At 43.3% G+C, this 12,005-nt stretch overlaps 1 protein-coding gene across 11 annotated transcripts in view; it reads left to right on the top strand.

Moving 5' to 3' along the window:
* CASK (calcium/calmodulin dependent serine protein kinase) overlaps positions 1-12,005 on the top strand; it is a 431,912-nt gene that overhangs the window by 340,077 nt on the left and 79,830 nt on the right. For all 11 annotated transcript variants that reach the window (XM_075335532.1, XM_075335528.1, XM_075335526.1 and 8 more), the window contains one exon: positions 9,654-9,739. In XM_075335532.1, coding sequence (XP_075191647.1) covers positions 9,654-9,739 — 86 coding nt within the window. The remainder of the gene's footprint in view (positions 1-9,653; positions 9,740-12,005) is intronic.

Below are 12,005 nucleotides of genomic sequence, written 5' to 3'. Positions count from 1 at the left end.
AGCTGCCCAATACCACCAACTCCAGCAGTACTTTGCAGCTGCGTCTTTCCCTATATAGCTGCATACCGCAAGTGGTGTCATGAAAAACACTTTATTTTTATTCTTCTCTTGCACAAAATCCCCTTTTAAGCGACCGCCAGGGTCACGGAACCGGGCAACGGCCACCCAGTGGACTTAAACCCGTAACATACAGCCCGGGACAGAGTACCGAAGCCCTGGGGTGCGTCACTCACTTTTGTATTACTGGCATTATCTCCCTCATCTTGTTGAACTAAAAGTTCATTCTGAGGTTTTTCTTCTGCTGTATCTATTATTTTGGTTTTCACTACTTGTCTTCTCTTGTACACACAGTAACTTGAACCAAACTGTATTCTATGGAAATATTGTCCAATTGACAACCTATTAGGTGTTCCCTTACGAATTATGATCACAATATAGAATATAATGATTTACACTTTCACAAAAGTGAGTACACCCCTCACATTTTTGTAAATATGATGTGTTTTCATAGGACAACACTGAAGATATCACATTTTGTTGCAATGTAAAGTAGTCCACGTAAGGCTTCTATAACACGGCCTTATGCTAGTCATTAGTGTTACAAGGTCTCAGGTGTGAATGGGGAGCAGGTGTGTAAAATGTGGTGTTGTTGCTCACACACTAGTAGTTCAGCATGGCACCTCATGGCAAAGAATAAAGAGGATCTGGAAAAAAATAATTGTTGCTCTACATAAAGATGGCCTAGGTTATAAGAAGATTGCTAACATCCTGAAACTGAGCTGCAGCACGGTGGCCAAGACCATACAGCGGTTTGACAAGACAGGTGTTTCACTCAGAAGCGGCTTCACCATGGTTGACCAAAGAAATTGAGTGCATGTGCTCAGTGTCATATCCAGGGGTTGTCTTTTCAAAATAGACGTAGAAGGGCTGCCATCATTGCTGCAGACCATATGCCGCACACTGAATCAAATTGGCCTGCATGGCTGTCGTCCCAGAAGGAAGCCTCCTCTAAAGGTGATGCACAAGAAAGCCTGCCATCAGTTTGCTGAAGGCAATGACATGGATAACTGGAACCATGCCTTGTGGTCTGATGAGAACAAGATAAACTTATTAATCTCAGATGGTGTCAAGCATGTGTGGTGGCAACCAGAGGAGGAGCACAGATACAAATGTGTCTTGTCTACAGTGAAGCATGGTGGTGGGAGTGTCACAGTTTGGTGTTGCATAAATGCTGCCGGCTGTGGGGAGCTACAGGTCATTGAGGGAACCATTGAAACTAACATGTACTATGACACACTGAATCAGAGTATGATCCTCTCACTTCGGAAACTGGGCAGCAAAGCAGTATTCCAACATAATTAACCCAAACACACCTCAGACTACTGAATTGCTAAAGAAATTGAGGGCAAAAGTGGTGAACTGGCCAAGCATGACTCCAGACCTAAACTCTGTTGAGCATCCGGGGGCATCCTCATACGGAAGGTGGAGGAGCGCAAGGTCTCTAACATCCACCAGTTCTATGATGTTGTCATGGATGATGGAAGAGGATTCCAGTGGCTCCCTTGAAGCTCTAGTGAACTTCGTGTCCAAGAGAGTTAAGGTAGTGCTTGAAAATTATGGACACAAAATGTTGATACTTTAGGCACAATTTGACCATTTTCACTTATGGGTGTACTCAGGGCCGGATTATAGGCGGGGCTTCAGCCCCGGGGCCCCCACCAATAGAGCTTTCAAGGGGGCCCCCACCACCAGGGCCATACTTGCCACTAGGCACCCGTCAGCAATTTTTTTTTTTTCTTCACACCCTCTCCCCCTCCGTTAAGACAGTCTAATAAATCAGCTGTGTAGGCGCACCTACATTTATTTGCATCTGCGTCTCTAAAAAAAAAAACCTGCGGGTGCAGGACGCTGATTGACCCCGGAAGTACCAGCGCCTGCACTTCCGGGGTCAGAGGTGTGCGTGTGCCAATCAGCTCCCTGCTCTGCTGTGGCGTCCAATGCTGCGGATGTCACAGCAGGACGCCGCGGAGGAGGAAAAGACAGACGCCGCAGCCAGGAGAGGAGACTCACTGGAGCAGGAGGATGGCCGCGGAACCAGAACAGCAGAAGGAGGACGGCGGCCTACACCTGAGCAGCAGGAGGATGGCATCAGAGCAGGTAAGGGCTCTCAGAGCTGTGTGTGTGTGGCAGAGCTGTGTGTGTGTGTGAAGCAGAGCTGTGTGTGTGTGAAGTAGAGCTGTGTGTGTGTGAAGTAGAGCTTTGTGTGTGTGAGGTAGAGCTTTGTGTGTGTGTGGCAGAGCTTTGTGTGTGTGTGTAGCAGAGCTGTGTGTGTGTGTGAAGCAGAGCTGTGTGTGTGTGTGAAGCAGAGCTTTGTGTGTGTGTGTGTGAAGCAGAGCTTTGTGTGTGTGTGTGAAGCAGAGCTGTGTGTGTGTGTGTGTGTGAAGCAGAGCTTTGTGTGTGTGTGAAGCGGAGCTGTGTGAAGCGGAGCTGTGTGTGTGTGAGAAGCGGAGCGGTGTGTGTGAGAAAAGCGGAGCTGTGTGTGTGAGAGGAGCTGTGTGTGTGTGAGAGAAGCGGAGCTGTGTGTGTGAGAAGCAGAGCTGTGTGTGTGTGTGTGTGTGTATATGTATGAATCAAAGCAGTCTGTGCGGCACCCCAGAACTATATGGGTCCCCCAGAGCGCTAAGCCACCCATCCCAGTAATGTGTACGCCACTAGAGCTGTTTGCCACTCCAGTAACATCTATACCCACCCCAGTAAAGTCCATGCCCCCTGCTCCTCCTGTAATGTATATATTGTAGGCCCCAGCCCCTCCTGTGATGTATATACAGCAGTGCTGTCAGTGTGCACGGTGTGCAGTCATGTCTGTTAGTGACAGCCATCGTGAAACACAGCCACATGTCCTGGAGGAACAGAAACAAGCGGGGGAGGTGAGTGATGCTGCATGTGACTTCTCCATATTAATACCTCTAATGCGTCTGTGTCTGCATGTATGTCAGTGAATATAATTGTGTATATATGTCTGTTTAAATGTATTTTTGTGAATTTGTCTTCAAATATGTATATGTACGTATGCCTGTATGTGCATGTCTGCTTGTGGATGGGGCCCACTGAGACTCAACCGGGGACCACAAAAACCTGGAGCCGACCCTGGCTGCCTTCACATTGGGATGAATAAAAAATATGTGAGTAACCCTACTTTCTGTGTATAAGTGACAGCTGTGAGTGATCCTGGACTGTATCTGTATTGTACTGTGTGTATAGGTGATAGCTGTGAGTGATCCTGGACTGTATCTGTATTGTAGTACTGTAAGAGTAAGGTCACACAGTGCGTTTTTCGCGGCGTTTTTGCACGTTTTTCGGGTGCGTATTTGCTCAGAAAACTGCATGACTTTGCTTCCCTAGCAAAGTCTGAGTTTTCATTTTTGCTGTCTGTACACAGCATTTTTTTAGCTGCGTTTTTGTGGTGCCCACAGAAACGCAGCATGTCAATTATTTTTGCATTTTTCACTGCGTTTTCCACCCATTGAGTTCAATGAGATGTTTAAAAACGCAATGATAAACGCAAATTGCAAATATAGCTGCGTTTTAGTGTGTTTCTATGACTAAAATAGTAGCTATAAACGCAACTGGTGGGTAGTAAAGTGACATGTACAGGAAGAGAGGATTCCTTCTGTCAGTAAACATACAAGCGTGAATCCTCCCGGTACCGCCACCGCTGCCTCCATCTCCCATGCGGCGCCATGTCCGCTCCTGTCCTGTGCCATGTACGGGCAGGAGATGGAAGCTGCTGCAAAATCAAAAGTGAACAGTAGAAAAAAAGTCATACTCACCTGTCTGCAGACTCCCGGTGCCATGTCCGCTCCCAGCTCCTCTCCCGGTACCGCTGCTCCGGCTGTGTGCAGTCTCTCCAGGCACGTCCGATGGCTGCAGGACCTGGCGGTGATCACCTGATGTGGTCACCTGACGCATCAGCTGATCGTAAGTCTCGCGGTGACGCCGGCTTTTTAGCGCCCGGCCAGCTTAACCTATCAGCTGATGCCGTCAGGAGACTTCATCAGCTTATTACCGGCAGCTCCTGCAGCTATCGGACGGGATCAGACTCCCGTCCGATCGCTCCAGGAGCTGCCGGTAATTAGCACATAAGTGAGTATTATTTAATTTTTATTTTTTTTGCACTGATGCATCAGCTGATTGTATAAACGGCTTTTATACAATCAGCTGATGTGTCTTGGGATTCATGTCCTTGAACCTGACACATCATCTGATCCCTTTGCTTTCCAGCAAACTGATCATATGATATTGGATCCGGATTGGACGGCACGGGACCCTTTACCGAGGATTACTGCGGAGGGGGGTTCTTTATTTCAATAAAGATGGAGTCATTAATTGTGTTGTGTATTATTTCTAATAAAAATATTTTTCTGTGTGTTGTTTTTTTTTATCTGTACTAGAAATTCATGGTGGGCATGTCTAATATTGGCGTGACACCATGAATTTCGGCCTTAAGGCCAGTTGACAATATACAGCTAGCCCTAACCCCATTATTACCCAGCGAGCCACCCGTCACCAGGGCAGCTGCAAGAGTTGGATACAGCGCCAGAAGATGGCGCTTCTATGAAAGCGCAATTTTCTGGGGTGGCTGTGGACTGCAATTCGCAGCAGAGGGGCCCAGAAAGCTTGGGCTAACCTGTGCTGCGGATTCCAATCCCCAGCTGCCTAGTTGTACCTGGCTGGACACAAAAATTGGGCGAAGCCCACGTCTTTTTTTTTTTTTTTTTTAATTTCATGACATTCATGAAATAATGAAATATAGGGCTTCCCTATATTTTTTGTTTCTAGCCGGGTACAGATAGGCAGCTGGGGGTTGGGGGCAGCCCGTAGCTGCCTGCTGTACCTAGCTAGCATACAAAAATATAGCGCAGCCCACGTCATTTTTTTGGGGGGCAAAAAACTCCTGCATACAGTCCTGGATGGAGGATGCTGAGCCTTGTAGTTCTGCAACTGCTGTCTGCTCTCTTGCATACACTAGTGGATGGAGTATGCTGAGCCTTGTAGTTCTGCTCCCCCTGCCTCTCCCTCCAGCATACAGTCCTGTATGGAGCATGCTGAGCCTTGTAGTTCTGCAGCTGTCTGCTCTCCTGCATACATTAGTGGAGAATGAAGAACATATTGAAGAAAGAAATGACATCAGACCTTTTTTTTTTTTTTCTTTTTAACAATCTGTAATGACATGTTCATTGGATTTATATCTAAATGCTACAGTTCGTGCTCTACTGTTATGGCTAAAAATGTTAACGTTTATGGGGCCCCCACCAGATTTTCTGCCCAGGGGCCCCCACAACCTTAATCTGGCCCTGGGTGTACTCATTTTTGTTGCCAGTGGTTTTCACATTAATGGCTGTGTGTTGTATAGAGGGCACACCAACTTTACACTGTAATACAAAAGCTGTACACTGACTATTTTACTTCATATCAAAGTGTCATATCTTCAGTGTTGTCCCATGAAAAGATAAGTAAAGATTACACACACACACAAAAACACACACACACACACACACACACACACACACACACACACACACACTGAGATAAGTATTGAAAACATCACCAATTTTCTTAACTGTATTTCAAAAGGTGCTATTGATATGAATTACTCACCGGATGTTGGTAACAACCCATCCTATACAGAAAGGCTAATAAATTAAACCATAGATGTCTATAAATTTAGTAAGGTGTAATAATGAGAAATGACCCTGGAAAAAAAGCATGCCTACTGAAATTTTAATACCTCATACAAAAACCTTTGTTGGTGATGACACTTCAAAACGCCTTCTGTATGGAAAAACTAGTCCCATGCATTGCTCAGATTGGATTTTTGGCCCTTTTTTTATTTTTTATTATTAAACATAAATACTCTTCAAATCCTCAAGGCTCCATGGGCTCCTATTATGAACTCTGAGCTGTAGTTCTTCCATAAACTTTTTCTTTGATTCAGGTCAGGAGATTAAGCTCCTAGAATGTCTAGCCAATATTTTGGGGTTGTTTTTTTTTGTTTTGTTTTTTAAACCAATTGAGAGTTTCCTTTGCTGTGTGTTTGGGATCATTGTCTTGCTGAAATGTCCACCCTCTTTCAATCTTAATCATCCTAGTAGTTGATGGCATATTTTTATGACCCGCCCCAGGGCCGTGGGGTACTCTGTTCCGGGTGTTGGTTAATGGGATTATGTCACGGGGGGCCTGTGCCCGGTTCCGTGGCCCTGGTGGTCGCTGAAAGTCAATAAATAATAAAAAAGAAAAAAATAAAAGTATTTTGTGACGCCACCTACGGTTCCAGTATGGTTACTGGGGCTGCAGGTCAGACCTCTAGGGTGATGGTTAGGCAGCCAGTTGTTTACACTTCCCGTAGGTAAAGCGAGGTCCCCAGGGCAGTTTTAGTAGTACACAGATATGGCGGTTTTTCTTCACAGCCTTTTCAACTGTCACTTTAGTGCAGCAGCCTATGGCTCCTCAGATGAAGAAATAAAGTGCGTCACACCAATTCATTAACTCTGACCAGATTTTACTTGCAGGTGTTAAAAAGGGGTTCAGTTTCTGATGTTACAGTTTTGGGTGATCTGGGAACAGTTCAGGATCTCTGCACCAGGTTAGTTGTGTGGCCTCCCTGCTGCGCTATGTTTCTCCTTGGTACTAGGCTGCCTGTAGCTATACCTTGTCCCTCTCTCACGGTCTTCTCCTGTATGGCAGGCGGTGGGAGCTTCTCTAAGGGGCACTGCTGTATTCACTGCGATCCCTAAGCTCTGTGTAGCGGCTTTGCCTTCAGGTGCTGCTGCGACCAGGAGATCTGCAGTCTCCCTGGCCCCCGGTCTTTATTGCTGGGCAGATTAGATCCCTCACAATCTCGGACGCCGGTGTCCGATAATCAGCGCTGTTCCTTGGGGATGAACATGTCTGGCTCCACCTCCCCGGTCACTTCTCTTTTGCCTCACTCTTGATCCCTCAGGCGGTCACACAGTTACTTGTGCGGGCTAAGCACTGCCCTCTCCATTTTGATGTCTTCCCTCACTCTCTGCTCGCGCTGTCTCCTTCTCTCCAACTGTCAACTCTCTGACTCCGCCTCCAAACCTGGCTTTAAAGGGGACCTCACCTGAACTCGACTTGTAGAGCTCCCCCTCCAGGCTTGGAGTGGAAATGTTGTATGTGGGATTACCTGATGTGGAGATCCTTCCCTGCCCAGGTACAGCTATATTTGTGGCAACTGAACCCTGGGGTGCCACATTTATTTATCAAGAATGTCTTGGTACATTTGAACATTCATCTTTCCTTCAATCATATGAAGTCTACCAGTGCCGTATGCTTAAAAAAAACAGACCAACACCGTAATATTCCCACCTCCAAACATCACTGTTGGTATGGTGTTTTTGGTGTGATATGCCGTGCCTTTTGGACGCCAAAGAAGATGTGTATTATGCCATCCAAAGAGTTCAATTTTGGCCTCATCTGACCAGACTATATATTTTCCTAGTATTTCACAGGCTTGTCTAATTGTTGCGAAAACGTTAAACGCTCTTGAACATGCTTTTTGTTCAGCAATGAAGTCTTGTGTAGTGAGCTTACATATACATGAGCCATGGAGGTTGAATGCATTTCTTATTGTTTTCTTTGAAATAATTGTATCAGCTGATGTTAGGTTTTTTGTTTTGGTGGGTTTTTTTTGTTTTTTGTTTTTTTTTTTGTTTTTTTTATAGCTCTTCATGGGTGGTCTTTGGCTCTTGGGACAACTCTTCTCATAATTCTTTTCACTCATCTGTCTAAAATCTTCCAGGCAGCACCTTAGTTCTAGCCAGTTTATGGTGAAAGAATCAACAGTGGTCACTAGAACCTACAGTAGTTTATAAATTCTTCTGTAACCAATGCCATCTGTATGTTTTGCAGAAATAAGTTTGCAGAGGTCTTTAAACAGCTCACTAGTTTTACTCATCATAAGATGTTTGTGTGGCACCTTGTTAATGAGAACTTAACTTTTTATAGCCCATCAGCTAGACCAGCTAATATTATTTTTCACCAATTTTCAGGATTGTGTTCTAATTTCTGACAGGTTTCAGCTGGTTTAGTGACTGTCCATGTTTTTTTGCGCCTCTTAATGTGTTCAATACTTTTTTTTCTGTGTCATTTCTCATTATAACACATACTTTATGGATATCTATAGTTTGAAAGGGGGTATCTTCTCATTTCCCAGCCACTTCTCTCCTTTCCATTGATTTCTATACAACAGGTATATACTCACACCTCTCTCAGAGCTCCTGGGGAGCATCTGTTTAAAATCTTGCAAATTCACCAGTCCTGCAGTTTCAGAGCAGTTCTCCTAATCATCTGGCTGTCTGCTCTGGCTGTCTTGAGCTGTGTACCTGTTCAAATGCCCTGTTATCTCTGTACAACTACAGTGTTGTGTACTATCCAAAACAAACCATGGATAGCGGAATGTGACCTTAGTGCTGAGCTTTATACAGTAGTTCTACTAGTATCACAGTAATTCCCTTCACTAGAATGGTCAATCAAGGGAGAGAGACCACCCTGCAAGACACCAGAAAGTGAGGAGTTTGTACAAGACTGCATACGTCTGAGCTGCTCATGAGACAACTTGGGAATAATCTTTCAACTTTTCAGGAGTATTTTTGCAGTTGAGGATCTGATGGAATTTGTTATTCAAACTGTACCTAAATAGATATATTAACTGGCTGCTTCAGAGTCTATACTCTAGGGGTCAGATGCAGTAGAGAGATTTCTGAGATTCTCTAGCATGTTCTGCTGGCTGTAATCAGCAATGATGCATTAGAAATTTGTAGTCGTTTGCCTTAAAGAGAACCTTTCAGATCCCCATGCCTTCTAACCCAGCAGCATTGATTCCTCCATGCCCAAATTGCCTGCCCAACCAGCAAACCAACCATGTTTAAAAAAAAAAAAAACAAACTTATAAACCTCGCTTTCCCTATGCTAATTAGAGTCTTGATTAGTCGAAGGGGAATTAGAATCCCCAGACTAGTTGGCCCTCTTTAAGAGTTATCACGCCCCTGTTTCCGCTAGCTGGCATTACCGCCAGCTAATGGAAATCTTGTGCATGAGCGTTGCTCATTTTAGCCGCTTCAGTGTGCCTCAGAAGCAGGGTTGATGCCTCCTGACTTTATTAGGCACACTGCACATGACCAGAAGTTCTGAAGAAAGCGAGGTTTAGAAGTTTGTGGTGTTTTGGGGCTTTTTTTTTAACATTAATATTAGTGAATAGCATTACGCAGGGAATTTGGGCATACAGGTATCAATGCTGTTGGGTTGGAGGGCATGGGGGACCTGACAGGTTCCCTTTAAATAGTTTAGCTGTGACATAAAGGTCAGCAATTTTGGCAATGCGCACACTGTGATCGTTCTCCTGAGTTGTCCACGTGAGTGGGTAGTCTTTCTCCTGACTATAAGTATTAGACTTGTACACTTCCGGTCACGTGCCAATTAGATTCTCCTGCATTTCTCTCAACAGGGCTGCAAACTTTTTTCTTTTCAGCTTGAAAAATAATCTTAAAATACTGTATCTCTAAAGTTATGTGGTGATGCGGAAATGTCTTGAACTTTATTGATATTATCCCTTTTTTTATGTATTTACCTAGGTACCCTCCATGTAGGTGATGAAATACGCGAAATAAATGGAATTAGCGTAGCGAACCAAACGGTGGAACAGCTTCAGAAGATGCTGGTTAGTTGTCTTTACAATTTACATACGCTACCTACAGAAATACACATATCCGATCGGGGCAAGATAATGTTGGAGTGCGGTTGTTAAATTTTTTTTATTTTTTTTCTTCAACCAAATATCTAATCAATGACTCTTCCATTTGCCTTTCTGGTGCATATGTGCATCAAAAAAAGGAATCTGCCTCTGTCTAGAGCATCTCTATTAGTTCATGTAGAGGACATTGTGAGATCATTTTTAAATGTGATCCGTAAAGAATTTTGGCCGGGTTGTCTAACAACTCTGGTGATGCCACCCTTTCATAGGGAATGTAGTATTTTAATTATTTGAATGAAAATTATATATTTATATTACGTTTTTCCTAGGGACGGCCTTAGACACATTTTTTTCTGTACTTGCTTAGGCAAAGCAGCGTAGTGCATGCGTTTTATGGCAACAGAAATTAACAAGTTTGTTGAAAAATGTTAATACTGATACTGTTTTCAGCAACTGATAGAATACAAGTGAATGCAGACCCCTCCCTGAGAAATATAGAACATTATATGTAGTAATATCCTGCCTTATCTATATCTGACTATACAGTAGAACCATCATTAACCGCTTCACCTCCGTAGCCTGTTTTTACCTTCATGACCAGACCAATTTTTTCCCAATTCTGACTAGTGTCTCTTTGAGTTAATAACTCTGAAGCGCTTTCAACACTACTAGTGAGTCTGACTTTTTTCTGTGATATATTGTGCTTTCTTAGTAGTAAATGTAGGACGTTATGTTTTGCGTTGATTTGTGAAAATATCAGAAATTTGGCAAACATTTGGAAATGTTAGCAATTTTTAACATTTGAATTTTTATGCCCTTCAACCAGAGTTATGTCACAATATGTCAAAATAGTTAATAAATAACATTTACCACATCTCTACTTTACCAATTTTTGAAAACTATTTTTTGTTAGGAACTTAGAAGGGTTAAAGGTTTTTCAGCAAATTCTCATTTTTGAAGTGACATTGAGGGGCCTATATGATAGAAAATACGCAAGAGTGACCATTTTAAAAACTGTACCCATCCCACTGCTCAAAGTTTAACATCCCTTTAGGTGCTTCACACAAAATTAAGCAATGCACCATACAGTTTGTAGTTTCCAGCCACACGTGGGGTATTGGCGAACTCGGGAGAAACTGCCCAACATAGTACAAAGTGAAAAAGCGCCATATTTGAGTTCAGATTTAGTTGGAATGGTTTGCGGCTGCCATGTCACATAGGGTATCTCAGTGGCTCTGCCAAACAGCAAAAATCCCCCACAAGTGACCCCATTTTACAAAGTGCACCCCTCTGAGTTCACCTCGCGGTGCAATAAGCATATTGACTATTGACACAACATATTATACTATTGGGCAGTGAAGAAAAAATAATTACCTATTTACCACTAAAATGTTGTTTGAGCCACAGATTTCTAATTTCTTTACAAGAAAAATAGTTAAGAAAAAATAAGGCCCCGTAACGTGTTACAAAATTTCTTCTGAACATTACAATGCCCCATGTGTGACTGTACAGTACTGTTTTCTACACAGCAGGGCTTGAGAGGGACGGAGTGCCATTTGACTTTTGGACCACATTTTGGAAATTACACCCTTTTTGGGTGTAGTGATGATTTAGTCTCTGGAAAACATCCATGGAGTCAAACGCAGTGAATCTTGAAGAATTACAAATTGCAACTAACCCCTTTTTAGTGCCCGTATATTGTAGTTCCCATCCATTGTGCCCAGCCCGTGCTTCTGGAGACACACACCCCATAACTTAATTAGTTTTGAGGGATCCATATTGTTTCCAGAGCTTTTGTGCACTAGTAACGTAGAAGCCCCCTATATTTCCGTTGACATATGACAAACCTGAGTGGAGAACTGTGTGTGTAGGTTGAATTGAATGCTATTTGGGGCATTTTGGGGTACAAAACATTTTGGATCAGGCACTCTCTCTCCCAGCCTCCTAAATGCTCCTCCAAAATAAAATGTTCATTTTTATATTTTGTAGAGTACATTTTTCTAATTACTTTTGAGCCCTGAAATGAAGAGGGTTTGTAGAAAAATGGTTGCAGTTCTTAAACGTGTCACATGCTATATTTTGTGAGCCTCTTTAAATTAAACCTGAAAGTCTATACATCAGTTGCTCAGCAATCAGTTGTTTCATTTAAAAAAAAAAAATAGTGGCCTGCAGAGCTGAAATCACAAAGATTCAATATAAATGTGGTATCACTGTAATCATACTGACTCAAAGA

This window comes from Anomaloglossus baeobatrachus, chromosome 2 (genome assembly GCF_048569485.1).
Source record: "Anomaloglossus baeobatrachus isolate aAnoBae1 chromosome 2, aAnoBae1.hap1, whole genome shotgun sequence".
Taxonomy (NCBI): domain Eukaryota; kingdom Metazoa; phylum Chordata; class Amphibia; order Anura; family Aromobatidae; genus Anomaloglossus; species Anomaloglossus baeobatrachus.
This window is presented reverse-complemented; position numbering and strand designations above follow the sequence as displayed.